We start from the raw sequence: 17,767 nt of genomic DNA, 5'->3' as shown, positions 1-17,767 counted from the left end.
TGGAGAGGAGCCGCTCCTGTAAAGTGGACCAGAGCAGCCGGGGGACAGACAGACAGACAGACAGACAGACAGACAGACAGGTTCCAGGTGTTTCCAGCAGCCTTCAGGCTGAACAGGAACATCCTGTTAGGTCTGATTCTGATTTAATAATATGTTATCAGACCCATATATCAGCTCATACATTTATTAATTGAACTTATTTTTTAAAAGTAAGTGCTGTAGTACAAATAGCAAGACAGACATTATAATTGAGGCAAGTTTGGAGACATTACCTTATTTAATCATTAAATTAATAAATATTGTTGTTGTATCTCTTTTTGGTGTTGTAATTTGTAGATGGTCCCTAAGCACTCGTCTTACTGCCAGTAGCAGCAGAGAGCAGAAGTTAACAGCCAAGTGTTATTTAAATAAACTTCTGGTGTACTTACAAACTCTCCAATCCATCGTTTTATGAGAGCATAACCTATTAGTACTAGTGTAGAAGTTTGGTATCATTTTGGGCATTATTAGTGGGGTAACTTACGAGATACAAATGTGGATCCATTAGCCCCTGCGCTAAGCTATTCAGCTGATAACGCTAACTCTCCCAATGTTAGACCCAGGTGATAAAAAGCTTCTGGGGGGGTGTTTGGCTCGAGGTCATGGTGCAAAGGACCCTAGGGTGAAATTACTCCCAACCATGACTTTACCACCAGACTGGAGATGATCTGTAATCTGATCAGATTTAGTCTCTCTTCTAAACGTGACTATCAGCACCACAACATGTGTTCTGTTCAGAATCAGCCTTTAAATCAGACACACAGCAGTTACAGTCCCTCCGATTCAAAATCAATAAAAACTTTATATTAAACATGTTGAGTCGATTCTGAACCAATCAGCTGTTAGATCAGCTGAGAGGCCGGCGTTTCCCAGCATGCCCCTGGGTCCGCCTGAGTCTTGCAGTTGGTGGAAAGTAACCGCGCTGCCTGGGACTCAAACCTGCGGCTGCCTCAATCTCGTGAGGTCATCGCTACCCACACGTGCATGACGTCAGAGCGAGTCGGACACAAATCTACCCAGCATGCAACAGGCGGACCTGGCTCATCTCCAACGAGCCTGATGTTTGTCACTTTAAAAGATCATTTAGGGACTGGACACAGGAAGGGGCGGGACTTAGCCTCTATTTTCAGAACAGAAGTCATGATTAAAAATGTCATTCATAAAATCAGCAGCGACTGCAGCTGGAGCTAAAGTCAGCTTTTCATTATTCATCATCAAAACTCTTCATCAGAGTTTAATGTAACAACACCAGGGCCACGTTCAGCTGGAGGACTCCCTGCTGGGAGCTCTCTGCCTTCATATCACCACCAGATTACACACACCACCAGAGACAACCAGTCCTTCCAGAATAATGAGGAGTTGTTTTGTGATTATTGTGGGCAAAAATCCTTGATTATACGGCACGTTTTCTTAAAACATGATGGAATCTGCTCTATATGATATTTATGCAATTTTATGTGATGAAATTGCGGGAACTTGCAAAAACTGCAGTTTGATGAAAAAGAGAAAAAAAGTGATTCCACCCCCCCCCCCAACAGCCTGCTTTTTGATGATGTTCACGACGTGTAATTACGTCACTTCATAACGTTCCCATGGCAACAGGGGAGAATGGCTGCTCTTGTGTGAAGTAAACTCAACATTTTTCAACTTTCTGCTGAGATATATTACGGGACTTTTTTGTAACGAAAATGCGGGGGTTATGAAATCATGCAAGCCCCGCGATATTTTGTGCGGAAATCAGCAATTTATGTGGCGAAAGTGAGGCGTATTTGAAAAAATGCGTTGTGCGATCGCATAATCCCGTTTTCTGGAGGGACTGATTAACCAACCTCAGAGCTGCACAGAGGAGAGAGACTGACATGATGCAGAACGTAACGTAGCTCTGTTTGCTCCCTCTCTGTTTCTGGTCTGTATTTAGTGTGTGTGTGTCTGTGTGTGTGTGTGTGTGTCTGTGTGTGTGTGTGTGTGTGTCTCTGTGTGTCTGTGTGAGTGTCTCTGTGTGTGTCTATGTGTATGTGTCTGTCGGTCTGTCTGTGTGTGTGTGTGTGTGTGTGTGTGTGTGTGTGTGTGTGTGTGTGTGTGTGTGTGTGTGTGTGTGTGTGTGTGTGTGTGTGTGTGTGTGTGTGTGTGTGTGTGTGTGTATACATGGTCTCTGTGTGTGTGTGTGTCTGTCTGTGTGTGTGTGTGTGTGCGTGTCTCTCTGTGTTTCTGCATGTGTGTGTGTGTGTGTGTATCTCTGTGTGTGTGTGTATACATGCATCTGTGTCTGTCTGTGTGTGTGTGTGTCTCTCTCTTTGTGTTTCTACATGTGTGTGTGTGTGTGTGTGTGTGTATATGTGTGTGTGTGTGTGTGTTCTCAGTGTGAGGAGCTGCGGTCGTTGGCTACGTCCTGCAGGCGGCGGATCAGAGCCGACTGGTTGTCGGGACAACAAACCCTCTTGGGAGACGTCTCCTCGTCCAGAGCCAGGCTGCGCTTCCTGGTCGGAGTCTCTCCGGTCCGGATCATACTGTTGATCTCCTGCAGGCGCTGGGGGGTCACAGGTCAGAGGTCAGAGGTCACGCACAGTTACACAGCAGGGCTCCAAGTCTCCATGTTTCTAAGTGTCTAAGTCTCTAATGTGAAACTGGTCCAGTATTAAACCAGAACCAAGCTGTAATGTAACCCTACAGGACTAATGTTCAGCAGAGTCCACTAAAATGATGATGACATGAAACAGCCCCGAAATCACCATCACCAAACTCCACCAGACTCCATGTAAATAATCAGGACTTTTAGCGTGTATAGAGCCAGCATATCTCCACCAGACTCCATGTAAATAATCAGGACTTTTAGCGTGTATAGAGCCAGCATATCTCCAAATTTTAACGTGTATTAGTCAGCATATCTCCACCAGACTCCATGTAAATAATCAGGACTTTTATCATCGTAAAACACACTTCATTCAAAGTGGACAGAAACTAAATAAAACTCTCAAAAGCCGTTCTGGTTCATCTTTCCACTGTTCCAACAATCACCACTCTGGTTTGGTTGAAATAAACCCTTAATTCACCCATTTACATGTGGAGATATGCTGGCTCTATACACGCTAAAAGTCCTGATTATTTACATGGAGTCTGGTGGAGATATGCTGGCTCTATACACGCTAAAAGTCCTGATTATTTACATGGAGTCTGGTGGAGATATGCTGGCTCTATACACACTAAAAGTCCTGATTATTTACATGGAGTCTGGTGGAGATATGCTGGCTCTATACACGCTAAAAGCCCTGATTATTTACATGGAGTCTGGTGGAGATATGCTGGCTCTATACACACTAAAAGTCCTGATTATTTACATGGAGTCTGGTGGAGATATGCTGGCTCTATACACGCTAAAAGTCCTGATTATTTACATGAAGTCTGGTGGAGATATGCTGGCTCTATACACACTAAAAGTCCTGATTATTTACATGGAGTTGTCAGACACTTAGAATAATAATCTGAGTCTGTCAGCAGCAACAACAGAAGTTTTAGCGGACTCTAAGTGACATTAGGACATTAGTTTCTGCTCCGTGTCTCTGCTGTAACTCACGTTGGGCGGGCTGCTGCAGATGTAGTAGTAGATCTTGTCTCGGGCGCTGGGGGGTGTGGGGGCCGAGCCGGTCTTGTGCGGGGAGATGTAGATTGAGTGTTTGCTGGACAGAAGCATCCGTCGGGGGGAGCCTGTCCTCAGGGTGGGGTACGGACACAGAGGGGGGGTCTCCACCTGCACACACAACCCCAGACATCCCTTCTCCTTACCACCAATGATCCGGCAGACTTGGAAACATCAGTGATGTTCATACATGCAAAAGAAAAGCTTAAAAGCTAGCATGCTTTCACACTGACCAAGTTTGTTGCTTTCAAGCCTTTTGTAACAGGAAACATCTCTGCCACCAGAAAGATTTTAAACACCAAACACAAGCTCTGAACTGTATGTGTGTGTGTCTGCCTGTGTGTGTGAGTGTGTGTGAGTGTGTGTGTGTGTGTGTGTGTGTGTGTGTGTGTGTGTGTGTGTGTGTGTGTGTGTGTGTGTGTGTGTGTGTGTGTGTGTGTGTGTGTGTGTGTGTGCGCCCGTATCTGTATGTGTGTGTGTGTGTGTGTGTTTAACTTTCTTTGGTCAGAACGCAGGGTAACTCTGCCGTGCCCTCTCGCCCTGCCGGTCCCAGAAAAGGAGCCGAACAAAGCTGCCACTTATCTGAAGATAAAGTGTGGCTAAAACATTAAGTTGTTGCTCTGTGCCTCATAACCAGGGCCACATATACATACATACACATTATATATATATATATATATATATATATATATATATATATATATATATATATATATATATATAAAAATATAATATATAAGTGGACGGCTTGTTGTTCGTCTGAAAGCAGCGTGACGTACCGATGCAGAGGGCGAGCTCGTTGAGTATCTCACAGCAAAGCCTCTCAGCTGTTTGATGTAAACATTGTTGTAGAAGTGGATCAGGTCTCCCCGCTCCTCCTCTCCGCCCCCCACGGAGGAAGAGGAGGTGTTTGGGGTGCAGGGGGCGCTGCCAGGCTGGGGGGGCGGCAACGTGCTGCTGGAGCGAACAGGAACTGGGCTGATGTCTCCTCCTGCTGGGACCAGATCAGAAACAGGGAGAGGTTCTCCACAGGAAGGTCTTAGAGCTGCACATGTTCATATTCTGGGAACACAACTGGGCTTAAAGGCCGCAGGTTTGATTCCTACACTGGGATGCTGGTTCTTACCGGGACTCTGGCTGGGGTCAGTAGGCGACCTGTGTTTGTTGGAGTCGTTGCTGCCTGAGTGACGTCTCCTCCTCCCTGAGATCAGCACACTCCTGTACACCTGAAACATGCACACACACACACACACACACACACACACACACACACACACACACACACACACACACACACACACACACACACACACACACACACACACACACACACACACACACACACACACACACACACACACACACACACACACAATGTAGAGGTATTAGTACTCTGAGTATTTCCATGTTGTGTGTAATATGAAAAGTGTTCTTACGTCGCTGACGGCCTGAGGCTGTGTGCGGTAACACTTCATGATGTTCTGGAAGGATCGGTCTTCTTTGGTCACCTGAAGAAAAAAAACACACACCATCATCAACGGATCAGTCGTTTGGTCTCACATGTCTTCTTCTGTCCACAACTCAAAGATATTCAGTTTCCTGTCCCAGAGGAGAGAAGAAACTAGAACATATTCACATTTAACAAGCTGACATCACACAAGTTTACCTGATTTATTTAAAAAATGACTGAAATGATGATGATTAACAGATTATCTAAATTTAATTTAACCCTCCTGGTGTCCTCGGGTCAAATCTGACCCATTATCAAAAAGTTTCTATATCACAAATGTGGGTTTCTTTCAACCAAATTTTAATGGATGGTTCCCTACAACGCTCCTCACAAGTTAAATAAATCATCAGTTCACTACTTCCTTTGAATTTGCGTGTTGATATTGTTATTCAATTTTAAAGCATTTACAGTAAAGAAAAATTGATAACAGAACGTTGAAAAACATCAGAAAAAGTGACAAAAATGTCAAAAGAAACGCAGAAAAAAACTGACAAAAGTTTTGATTTTTTTTACATTTTGACCCAGAAAAACAAAACTTTGCAGGTCGACAGAGAAGACAACACGAGGGTTAAATAAACCAGAACTCTTTGCAGCTTTACACACAGATAAGAAGCCAGAGACCATGACGTAGACCCCACACACACACACACACACACACACACACACACACACACACACACACACACACACACACACACACACACACACACACACACACACACACACACACACACACACACACACACACACACACACACACACACACACACACACACACACACACACACACACACACACACACACACACACACACACCTTGGCCATGACGTAGACTGCACACATGAGCATCTGGTCGAGGTGCCGGTCCTTCATCAGCTCGGTGCAGTGAACCAGAGAATACTCAAAACACGTCCAGATCTTCCTGCGCAGCTCCGACGAGATGTCCAGTTTCACGCAGAGATCTCGGAGACGCACGCTGGCCAGGTGGTACACCTGACACAGAGACAGATGTTATCACCTGACACAGAGACAGATGTTATCACATGACACAGAGACAGACGTTATCACATGACACAGAGACAGACGTTATCACATGACACAGAGACAGAGGTGATCACATGACACAGAGACAGAGGTTATCACCTGACAGAGACAGATGTTATCACCTGACAGAGACAGAGTGATCACCTGACACAGAGACAGATGTTATCACCTGACAGAGACAGAGGTGATCACCTGACACAGAGACAGACGTTATCACATGACACAGAGACAGAGGTTATCACCTGACACAGAGACAGACGTTATCACATGACACAGAGACAGATGTTATCACACGACACAGAGACAGAGGTTATCACCTGACACAGAGACAGAGGTTATCACCTGACACAGAGACAGAGGTGATCACCTGACACAGAGACAGATGTTATCACCTGACACAGAGACAGAGGTTATCACCTGACACAGAGAGAGGTTATCACATGACACAGAGACAGATGTTATCACCTGACACAGAGACAGAGGTGATCACATGACACAGAGACAGATGTTATCACACGACACAGAGACAGAGGTGATCACCTGACACAGAGACAGATGTTATCACCTGACACAGAGACAGAGGTGATCACATGACACAGAGACAGATGTTATCACCTGACACAGAGACAGATGTTATCACCTGACACAGAGACAGAGGTTATCACCTGACACAGAGACAGATGTTATCACACGACACAGAGACAGAGGTTATCACCTGACACAGAGACAGAGGTTATCACCTGACACAGAGACAGAGGTGATCACCTGACACAGAGACAGAGGTTATCACCTGACACAGAGAGAGAGGTTATCACATGACACAGAGACAGATGTTATCACCTGACACAGAGACAGAGGTGATCACATGACACAGAGACAGAGGTGATCACATGACACAGAGACAGATGTTATCACACGACACAGAGACAGAGGTGATCACCTGACACAGAGACAGATGTTATCACCTGACACAGAGACAGAGGTGATCACATGACACAGAGACAGATGTTATCACCTGACAGAGACAGATGTTATCACCTGACACAGAGACAGATGTTATCACCTGACACAGAGACAGAGGTGATCACCTGACACAGAGACAGATGTTATCACCTGACACAGAGACAGAGGTGATCACCTGACACAGAGACAGATGTTATCACCTGACACAGAGACAGAGGTGATCACCTGACACAGAGACAGATGTTATCACCTGACACAGAGACAGAGGTGATCACATGACACAGAGACAGATGTTATCACACGACACAGAGACAGAGGTTATCACCTGACACAGAGACAGAGGTTATCACCTGACACAGAGACAGAGGTGATCACCTGACACAGAGACAGATGTTATCACCTGACACAGAGACAGAGGTTATCACCTGACACAGAGAGAGGTTATCACATGACACAGAGACAGATGTTATCACCTGACACAGAGACAGAGGTTATCACCTGACACAGAGACAGAGGTGATCACCTGACACAGAGACAGATGTTATCACCTGACACAGAGACAGAGGTGATCACATGACACAGAGACAGATGTTACCCCCGACACAGAGACAGAGGTGATCACCTGACACAGAGACAGATGTTATCACCTGACACAGAGACAGAGGTGATCACATGACACAGAGACAGATGTTATCACCTGACAGAGACAGATGTTATCACCTGACACAGAGACAGATGTTATCACCTGACACAGAGACAGAGGTGATCACATGACACAGAGACAGATGTTATCACACGACACAGAGACAGAGGTGATCACCTGACACAGAGACAGATGTTATCACCTGACAAAGAGACAGAGGTGATCACCTGACACAGAGACAGATGTTATCACCTGACACAGAGACAGAGGTGATCACATGACACAGAGACAGATGTTATCACCTGACACAGAGACAGAGGTGATCACATGACACAGAGACAGATGTTATCACCTGACACAGAGACAGAGGTGATCACCTGACACAGAGACAGACGTTATCACATCTGGATCTAAATAAATGGTCACTAAACACACTCAAATTACACCTTTCTACATGGAATCTGAATTTGTTCTCTTTGGTCTTTTATGTCATAAAACATTCTTCATATTCCAGATTAAGATTTTAAGGATGGAGGTTTCTTAGAAACCTGTCTCTGTGATTATTAAATATATTTCTAAAAGGGAGAAAGAAAGGAAACAAAATGTTGAAAAAAGCATCAGAAGTGAGAAAAACTTTGGAAGAAGTGGTGTCTTTTTAAACGGCAATAAAGTCGAAAAAAGGGCAACAAAAAAGCAGAAAAATAAAAAGTGTGGAAAAACTTCCAAAAAAGTGACATTAATGTCAAAATAATGGCCAGATTAATGGTCTAAGAAAATAAGCATTGAAGTGAAGCCATCAGGATACAGGAGGACGAGACGGAGCGGTAAACGTGTAAACGGTATACTCGCCGTTCAGGTACAGGTCAGGTGCGGCGACTGTAAAGAGACCCTTACCTTCCTGAAGAAGAGCGACAGCGAGCCTTTCCTAAGCGGACTGCTGGCTGGTTTGACCGCGGCCGGTTTGGTGACGGCTGATTGGACGGTGAGAGTCTGAGCTGACAGCGGCTGCAGCGTGGCTCCGCCCCCCTGTCCGCTCACGCTCACCTGCACCGGGATGAAGGTGATGCCTCCGCTCTCATTGGCTATCCCTGTAGAGGTCAGAGGTCAGCGTTTGGTACTATCACAAGTTATTATAGTGTTACAGGTTACATTTTAGTTTGAGATAGTTCTTAGAGTGTGTGTGTGCTAGTTTTAGTAACATAGCTTTTGAAAAGTGCTTCGGATCAGACTTGTGGGTGTGTTTTGAGGCATAAGGCCAGTAAGCCTATCATCAATGTTTAATTTTTTCACAAATAGGCTGATTTATATTTGCCAATAATTTGTTGGATCTATGTTCTTTTTCAAAAAAACTTTCAAAAGTTGCAAATAAACTCCTTTCATTCATTTTGCCTGATGAAGCTCTAGTACTGAAATGTTGCCTATTAAAAAAAAGTTAAGGAGCTTGCACACTGCTACAACAAACGCCAACAAACTCCAGCAAACACCAACAGTTGGGTCAGTGTGGGCCGGCCGTCTGTGTTTGTTGGCGTTTGTTGGATGGAGTTGGTAGAGTTTGACATGTCCAGTCTGGTCTGGTGGAGTTGGTAGAGTTGGACATGTCCAGTCTGGTCTGGTGGAGTTGGTAGAGTTTGACATGTCCAGTCTGGTCTGGTGGAGTTGGTAGAGTTTGACATGTCCAATCTGGTCTGGTGGAGTTGGTAGAGTCTGACATGTCCAGTCTGGTCTGGTGGAGTTGGTAGAGTCTGACATGTCCAGTCTGGTCTGGTGGAGTTGGACATGTCCAGTCTGGTCTGGTGGAGTTGGTAGAGTCTGACATGTCCAGTCTGGTCTGGTGGAGTTGGTAGAGTTGGACATGTCCAATCTGGTCTGGAGGAGTTTGTAGAGTCTGACATGTCCAGTCTGGTCTGGTGGAGTTGGACATGTCCAGTCTGGTCTGGTGGAGTTGGTAGAGTCTGACATGTCCAGTCTGGTCTGGTGGAGTTGGTAGAGTTTGACATGTCCAGTCTGGTCTGGTGGAGTTGGTAGAGTCTGACATGTCCAGTCTGGTCTGGTGGAGTCGTTAGAGTCTGACATGTCCAGTCTGGTCTGGAGGAGTTGGTAGAGTCTGACATGTCCAGTCTGGTCTGGAGGAGTTGGTAGAGTCTGACATGTCCAGTCTGGTCTGGTGGAGTTGGTAGAGTTTGACATGTCCAGTCTGGTCTGGTGGAGTTGGAGAATGTCGGACCAATGGAGCCCATTTTCAACAAACGGCAACATTCTCACAGCTTGAAATGCTGTCTCTAAAATGGGTGTTTTTTCTGGCAATTAGTGGAGTAACCATAGTGACTAATTCCTCAAAAGGGCAAAATTAGCAAAAGCTGGAGTATCTTCTGAGTGAAGGTCTTGACACAAGTTAGGATAGACACCCTGATTTGCATGTCGTGATATCCAAGGTTTACACCACAGTCTCCTCCTGGCTCGTCTTGGTTGCCGTCTCTCCTGTACACGGCTATCAGCTTTACAGGCCAGGTAGACCAGAACTACTCTGGCCACACTCAACAAGGTCTCCACTTCATCCATGTTATATTAAACCAAAACTCAAATAAGAAAAGGTAGGACTAGGGGACAAAAGTCAGTCTTGTCTGTTACTGTCTGGGCAGTGTGGACTGGCAGTTGGGTTGATGAACATTATAAAGACCAACAGCTGCCAACTTTATAATGTTGGAGTCTGTTGACATTTGTTGGAGCAGTGTGCAAACTCCTTTAGACTGTGCAGGAGTTTCTTTGCAACTTTTGAACTAATTATCCCCCTCTAATGCACCTTGTATTTTTCTCTCACACTCAGTTTGTATTACTTATTAGGCTTAAAAAGGTACTTCGACGGTGGCTCTGCCATGTTAAAGGAACACGCCGACTTATTGGGACTTTAGCTTATTCACTGTAATCCCCAGAGTTAGACAAGCACTGCTACTTCTGCTACTTGGGAGTGATATGCTTGCTGCACTTGAGAAGCCCAGAGCAGCTCACCTTTCTGAGAAAATAGTTCCCAGTATGTATACGGTTAGAAGGCGTCTGTGTCTCATGTGACCTTGTTATTTGTACATGCTGTGACTCTACAAATCACAACATGTAAATACGAACATGTTGGCGCTATTTTGTCACTTATTCGGAGCAGTAGGCTAGATGGAACCAGTTACCTGCAGGATCTGTGCTAGGCTAAGCTAATGCTGGGGGCGTCAGACAGCGTTACAGCACGCACTGAGATGAGAAGGGTATGGACTAGTCTAACTCTGGGGGTTACAGTGAATAAGATAAAGTCCCAAATAGAGATGAGAAGGGTATGTATGGACTAGTCTAACTCTGGGGGGTACAGTGAATAAGATAAAGTCCCAAAAAGAGATGAGAAGGGTATGTATGGACTAGTCTAACTCTGGGGGTTACAGTGAATAAGATAAAGTCCCAAATAGAGATGAGAAGGGTATGTATGGACTAGTCTAACTCTGGGGGTTACAGTGAATAAGATAAAGTCCCAATAAGAGATGAGAAGGGTATGTATGGACTAGTCTAACTCTGGGGGGTACAGTGAATAAGATAAAGTCCCAATAAGAGATGAGAAGGGTATGTATGGACTAGTCTAACTCTGGGGGGTACAGTGAATAAGATAAAGTCCCAATAAGTCGGCGTCTTCCTTTAAAGACAACTGTGTGTGTTTTACTTTTTAAGTTTTTACAGTTTTAATAGCAGTGTGTTCATAGGACTTATTTTAATGAACAAATAATAGTTTTAACCATCTTAAAAACAAACAATAAACCAGCTGAACAAACTTCCAGTTTCCCTTCACGTAACGTGTCCTCACCCTGCACCGGGATGGAGACGGTCTGCCCGTTGTTGGCGGTGACGGTGAGCACCGTCTGCCCGGCTGGGATGGTGGTGACCAGGCTGGCCGTGGTCGTCTTGGTAACGGAGACCGGCGCGGTGCCTCGAGGCTCGCCGTCCACCGGGTCGGCAAACAGGCGGCGGCGGTGAGGGCCGGAGGGAGGAGAGCCGGCGAGGGGAGAACTGTAGCGGTCCAGCAGGGTGGTGGGGGAGGGGGACACACCTGCAGGGGGGGGTTAAAACATCAGCAGGTTGAAGAACACACACACACACCCACACACACCCACACACACACACACACACACACAGACTGAAAAACACAGACACACACACCCACACAGAAACACACACTGAGACACATAGACGCACGCGCACACACACACACACGCACACCCACATACACACAGAAACACATACACACAGACACGCACACACGTAGACACATACACGCACACGCACACAGAGACACACACACACACACACACACACACACACACAGACAGACACACACACCTTTGACGGTGCTGCCTGTGTGCAGGTCTGATCCGTGGCTGACAGGAGTGAGAGGAACGCTGCGGTCATCGTTGTGTTCCAGGTACTGAGGAGGCATCACCTGAAACACACAGACACACAGACACACACACACACACACAGACACAAACAGACACAAACAGACACAAACAGACACACACACACACACACACACACACACACACACACACACACACACACACACACACACACAAACAGACACACACAGACACACGCAAGCTTCAGTTACAATCCAAGCCGTCACAAACGTCAACAAAAAGCTCCAGAACCTCAGCAGGAGATATTTGTTTTTAAAACCAAATTGTGAGGCTGCAGTGAGGATGAATCTTAATATTTAACGTTTAGAGTTTTGCGACCTGGTTGCAGGCGGGGACGGGGTCTCTGGCCGCCCGCAGGCTCTCCCACAGCGGGGAGTCGCTAGTCCAGGCCCGGCTCTCCAGGACCTGCTCCTCCACCCGGTTCAGGTGCTTCACCACCTCCCGAAACAGACCCTGCTCGGAGCGCACCAACACCTCGATCACCTGCACACCAACACCTTTCACTGAGCTTCATTCTTAGCCGTTATCTCCGTTTTAAATGTTTTCATTCTGTAAAATTACATTACAACCACTATTCCAACAATCCCCACTCTGGTTTGGTTGAAATAAACCCTTAATTCACCCATTTACATGTGGAAATATGCTGGCTCTATACACGCTAAAAGTCCTGATTATTTACATGGAGTCTGGTGGAAATATGCTGGCTCTATACACGCTAAAAGTCCTGATTATTTACATGGAGTCTGGTGGAAATATGCTGGCTCTATACACGCTAAAAGTCCTGATTATTTACATGGAGTCTGGTGGAGATATGCTGGCTCTATACACGCTAAAAGTCCTGATTATTTACATGGAGTCTGGTGGAGATATGCTGGCTCTATACACGCTAAAAGTCCTGATTATTTACATGGAGTCTGGTGGAGATATGCTGGCTCTATACACGCTAAAAGTCCTGATTATTTACATGGAGTCTGGTGGAAATATGCTGGCTCTATACACGCTAAAAGTCCTGATTATTTACATGGAGTCTGGTGGAGATATGCTGGCTCAATACACGCTAAAAGTCCTGATTATTTACATGGAGTCTGGTGGAGATATGCTGGCTCTATACACACTAAAAGTCCTGATTATTTACATGAAGTCTGGTGGAGATATGCTGGCTCTATACACACTAAAAGTCCTGATTATTTACATGGAGTCTGGTGGAGATATGCTGGCTCTATACACGCTAAAAGTCCTGATTATTTACATGGAGTCTGGTGGAGATATGCTGGCTCTATACACACTAAAAGTCCTGATTATTTACATGGAGTCTGGTGGAGATATGCTGACTCTATACACACTAAAAGTCCTGATTATTTACATGGAGTCTGGTGGAGATATGCTGGCTCTATACACGCTAAAAGTCCTGATTATTTACATGGAGTCTGGTGGAGATATGCTGACTCTATACACACTAAAAGTCCTGATTATTTACATGGAGTCTGGTGGGTTTGGTGATGTGGATTTCAGGGCTGTTTCATGTTAAACTATGAAACTTTCCATCACTTACTTGGACACAAACACAAGGTTAAATAGAGTCCATGTTGAGAAAAACTAAAGTTACCCTTTAACTTTCACACAAAATAATCTGAAAATATTGAGTTAAACATATTGGCAGTCTGACAGAAGTGAATGGTTGCGTTGATACCTTGTAGAAGTGATACGTGGGGATCTGGAAGATGGTGATCAGGTTTAGGAAATCTCCTGGAGGTCTGTAGGAGAAGATGACGATCTCCAGACAGCAGACGAGCAGCGAACGATGGAAGACGTCCTGCTCCAGGATACACTGAGACACAAACACAGAGTCACCCCACAGAGACACAAATGCAGAGTCACTGCACTGAGACAGTGAGACACAAACACAACGTCACCCCACAGAGACACAGACACAGAGTCACCCCACAGAGACACTGAGACACAAACACAGAGTCACCACACAGAGACACTGAGACACAAACACAACGTCACCCCACAGAGACACAGACGCAGAGTCACCCCACAGAGACACTGAGACACAAACACAGCGTTACCCCACAGAGACACTGAGACACAAACACAGAGTCACTGCACAGAGACACAAACACAGCGTTACCCCACAGAAACACAAACACAGTGTTACCCCACAGAGACACAAACACAGTGTTACCCCACAGAGACACAAACACAGCGTTACCCCACAGAGACACAAACACAGTGTTACCCCACAGAGACACAAACACAGCGTTACCCCACAGAGACACAAACACAGTGTTACCCCACAGAGACACAAACACAGCAGCATTCCCCACAGAGACACAAACACAGCGTTACCCCACAGAGACACAAACACAGCGTTACCCCACAGAGACACAAACACAGTGTTACCCCACAGAGACACAAACACAGAGTCACTGCACAGAGACACTGAGACACAAACACAGCGTCACCACACAGAGACACAAACACAGCGTTACCACACAGAGACACAAACACAGCGTTACCACACAGAGACACAAACACAGCGTTACCACACAGAGACACAAACACAGCGTGACCACACAGAGACACAGAGACACAAACACAACCTGACAGGGATCACAAGAATGGGACGGACATTATTTAAGACCTGAAAACATTAAGCCACCAAGACATAAAACTACTCACAGACAGGTCTGTGTCTCCCAGAATAAACTACTCACAGACAGGTCTGTGTCTCCTAGAATAAACTACTCACAGACAGGTCTGTGTCTCCCAGAATAATCTACTCACAGACAGGTCTGTGTCTCCCAGAATAATCTACTCACAGACAGGTCTGTGTCTCCCAGAATAATCTACTCACAGACAGGTCTGTGTCTCCCAGAATAATCTACTCACAGACAGGTCTGTGTCTCCCAGAATCATCTACTCACAGACAGGTCTGTGTCTCCCAGAATCATCTACTCACAGACAGGTCTGTGTCTCCCAGAATAAACTACTCACAGACAGGTCTGTGTCTCCCAGAATAATCTACTCACAGACAGGTCTGTGTTTCCCAGAATAAACTACTCACAGACAGGTCTGTCTCCCAGAATAAACTACTCACAGACAGGTCTGTGTCTCCCAGAATAATCTACTCACAGACAGGTCTGTGTCTCCCAGAATAATCTACTCATAGACAGGTCTGTGTCTCCTAGAATAAACTACTCACAGACAGGTCTGTGTCTCCCAGAATAATCTACTCACAGACAGGTCTGTGTCTCCCAGAATCATCTACTCACAGACAGGTCTGTGTCTCCCAGAATAAACTACTCACAGACAGGTCTGTCTCCCAGAATAAACTACTCACAGACAGGTCTGTGTCTCCCAGAATAATCTACTCACAGACAAGTCTGTGTCTCCCAGAATAATCTACTCACAGACAAGTCTGTGTCTCCCAGAATAATCTACTCACAGACAGGTCTGTGTCTCCCAGAATAAACTACTCACAGACAGGTCTGTGTCTCCCAGAATAAACTACTCACAGACAGGTCTGTGTCTCCCAGAATCATCTACTCACAGACAGGTCTGTGTCTCCCAGAATAATCTACTCACAGACAGGTCTGCGTCTCCCAGAATCATCTACTCACAGACAGGTCTGTGTCTCCCAGAATAATCTACTCACAGACAGGTCTGTGTCTCCCAGAATAATCTACTCACAGACAGGTCTGTGTCTCCCAGAATCATCTACTCACAGACAGGTCTGTGTCTCCCAAAATAAACTACTCACAGACAGGTCTGCGTCTCCCAGAATCATCTTCTCCCTCTCGATGATGGACTCCAGGATCCGGTAGTACAGCGCCTCCGCCAGGCCGAAGTACTTCACCGCCATGTCTGCAGGGAGGACCGACATTTAGCGTTTTAGAGAGAAGTTCAGCTGTCACGTGCTAAGTTTTCTATTCACAACACAGCACCAAAAATGTTGAAAAAAAAAAAAAAAAAGAGATGACAAACCACAAAAAAAGAATCGACAAAAAACATGGAAAAAGTGACAAAAAAGTGAGAAAAAAAGCGAAAAAAGGATTGGAAAAGTGACTGAACACTTCACACAATGGGACAAGAATGTTGATAAAGTGACATTTGGTGTGTGTGTGTGTGTGTGTGTGTGTGTGTGTGTGTGTGTGTGTGTGTGTGTGCAGGCACCTTTCCCCATCGTTCTGTTCTCGGCTCCGCTTTCCTCGAAATGTCGACAGAAGATCTGAAACATGTCCTTCAGGCGCTTGCTGATGACATCACTGGGGTCTCTGGCACAGTTCCTGAAGGGACAGTTTCTGTCGTTACACCGCTGAGAGATAAAAAGCTTCTAAAGCACCAGCAGTAAAACGTCCGTGTGACTAATGCTGGGTAGCTTTGGTTGGCAGAACGCAGAACAAGACCTTGTTAGGCGACCAAAATGTTCCAGTAAACTTTGCTGAAGTGAAAACATCTGGCGAGATAATGAGCAACAGCCAAAACTCAAGTGGAGGTCTAATTTAATATCCACAGCATCAACATCATTGTTCTCATACTCTATCCTATTATTATCTCATGTATATTGTATCCTAGTATTTCATGTATATTCTGTATGTCTGATATTTTGCTGCTGCAACACTGGAATTTCCCACTTTTTTGGGATCTATCTATCTATCTATCTATCTATCTATCTATCTATCTATCTATCTATCTATCTATCTATCTATCTATCTATCTATCTATCTATCTATCTATCTCCCTAAAGTAAATCATACGCCAAAGAATGGAAATGTGTTTTAAGAAGAAACTTAAAGATCTCGGTAGTAGAGGGGGACCTAATATGGATGGGCAGTTTGTTCCAGAGTCTCGGGGCCACAACAGTGGCCTTTCTGCTCCGCGAGTAAACGCTCGGTAACCATGGAGATTCTGTGCACTGCTGTACCATGCCGTACAACTGCATGAGATTAGCTGACTGTGGTATCATTTATCCCTAATCACACGCAGATGTATAACAAATAGAGGTAATCCTAGTCTTTCCTAACCACAGACTGCTATTGTTGTTGTTACGGGCGTGTGCGTGTGACGAGCACAAACGTGACAGTTTCACGGTATAGACCCTTTTCATGGCAGACATGTTGACATATCCTAGTAGGAAAAGCACAGGTGTATTCAAAACCATTACTGATGGCTGCATTCCACTTAGGAGAGGTCCTGGTATTAAACCATTACTGATGGCTGCATTCCACTTAGGAGAGGTCCTGGTATTAAACCATTACTGATGGCTGCATTCCACTTAGGAGAGACCCTGGTATTAAACCATTACTGATGGCTGCATTCCACTTAGGAGAGACCCTGGTATTAAACCATTACTGATGGCTGCATTCCACTTAGGAGAGGTCCTGGTATTAAACCATTAATGATGGCTGCATTCCACTTAGGAGAGACCCTGGTATTAAACCATTACTGATGGCTGCATTCCACTTAGGAGAGACCCTGGTATT

General features: G+C 45.4%; 1 protein-coding gene across 2 annotated transcripts in view; it reads right to left on the bottom strand.

Moving 5' to 3' along the window:
* Nucleotides 1-2,390: 2,390 nt before the first annotated feature.
* The window catches only part of rbl2 (retinoblastoma-like 2 (p130)), a 21,709-nt gene continuing 6,332 nt past the window's right edge, over nucleotides 2,391-17,767 (bottom strand). The window contains exons 6-18 of one of the 2 annotated variants that reach the window (XM_039809858.1): nucleotides 16,458-16,570; nucleotides 16,045-16,148; nucleotides 13,969-14,106; nucleotides 12,597-12,761; nucleotides 12,202-12,301; nucleotides 11,669-11,911; nucleotides 8,728-8,921; nucleotides 6,000-6,176; nucleotides 5,110-5,181; nucleotides 4,800-4,899; nucleotides 4,453-4,667; nucleotides 3,611-3,784; nucleotides 2,391-2,566 (exon numbers count right to left, since the gene is read on the bottom strand). In XM_039809858.1, coding sequence (XP_039665792.1) covers nucleotides 2,396-2,566; nucleotides 3,611-3,784; nucleotides 4,453-4,667; nucleotides 4,800-4,899; nucleotides 5,110-5,181; nucleotides 6,000-6,176; nucleotides 8,728-8,921; nucleotides 11,669-11,911; nucleotides 12,202-12,301; nucleotides 12,597-12,761; nucleotides 13,969-14,106; nucleotides 16,045-16,148; nucleotides 16,458-16,570 — 1,966 coding nt within the window. In that variant the 3' untranslated portion in view covers nucleotides 2,391-2,395. The remainder of the gene's footprint in view (nucleotides 2,567-3,610; nucleotides 3,785-4,452; nucleotides 4,668-4,799; nucleotides 4,900-5,109; nucleotides 5,182-5,999; nucleotides 6,177-8,727; nucleotides 8,922-11,668; nucleotides 11,912-12,201; nucleotides 12,302-12,596; nucleotides 12,762-13,968; nucleotides 14,107-16,044; nucleotides 16,149-16,457; nucleotides 16,571-17,767) is intronic. The other variant, XM_039809859.1, reaches the window with a different exon arrangement.

This window comes from Perca fluviatilis, chromosome 8, assembly GCF_010015445.1.
Source record: "Perca fluviatilis chromosome 8, GENO_Pfluv_1.0, whole genome shotgun sequence".
In the NCBI taxonomy this organism is placed as follows: domain Eukaryota; kingdom Metazoa; phylum Chordata; class Actinopteri; order Perciformes; family Percidae; genus Perca; species Perca fluviatilis.
Note: the sequence above shows the minus strand (reverse complement) of the source record. Positions and strands in the feature narration are given on the sequence as shown.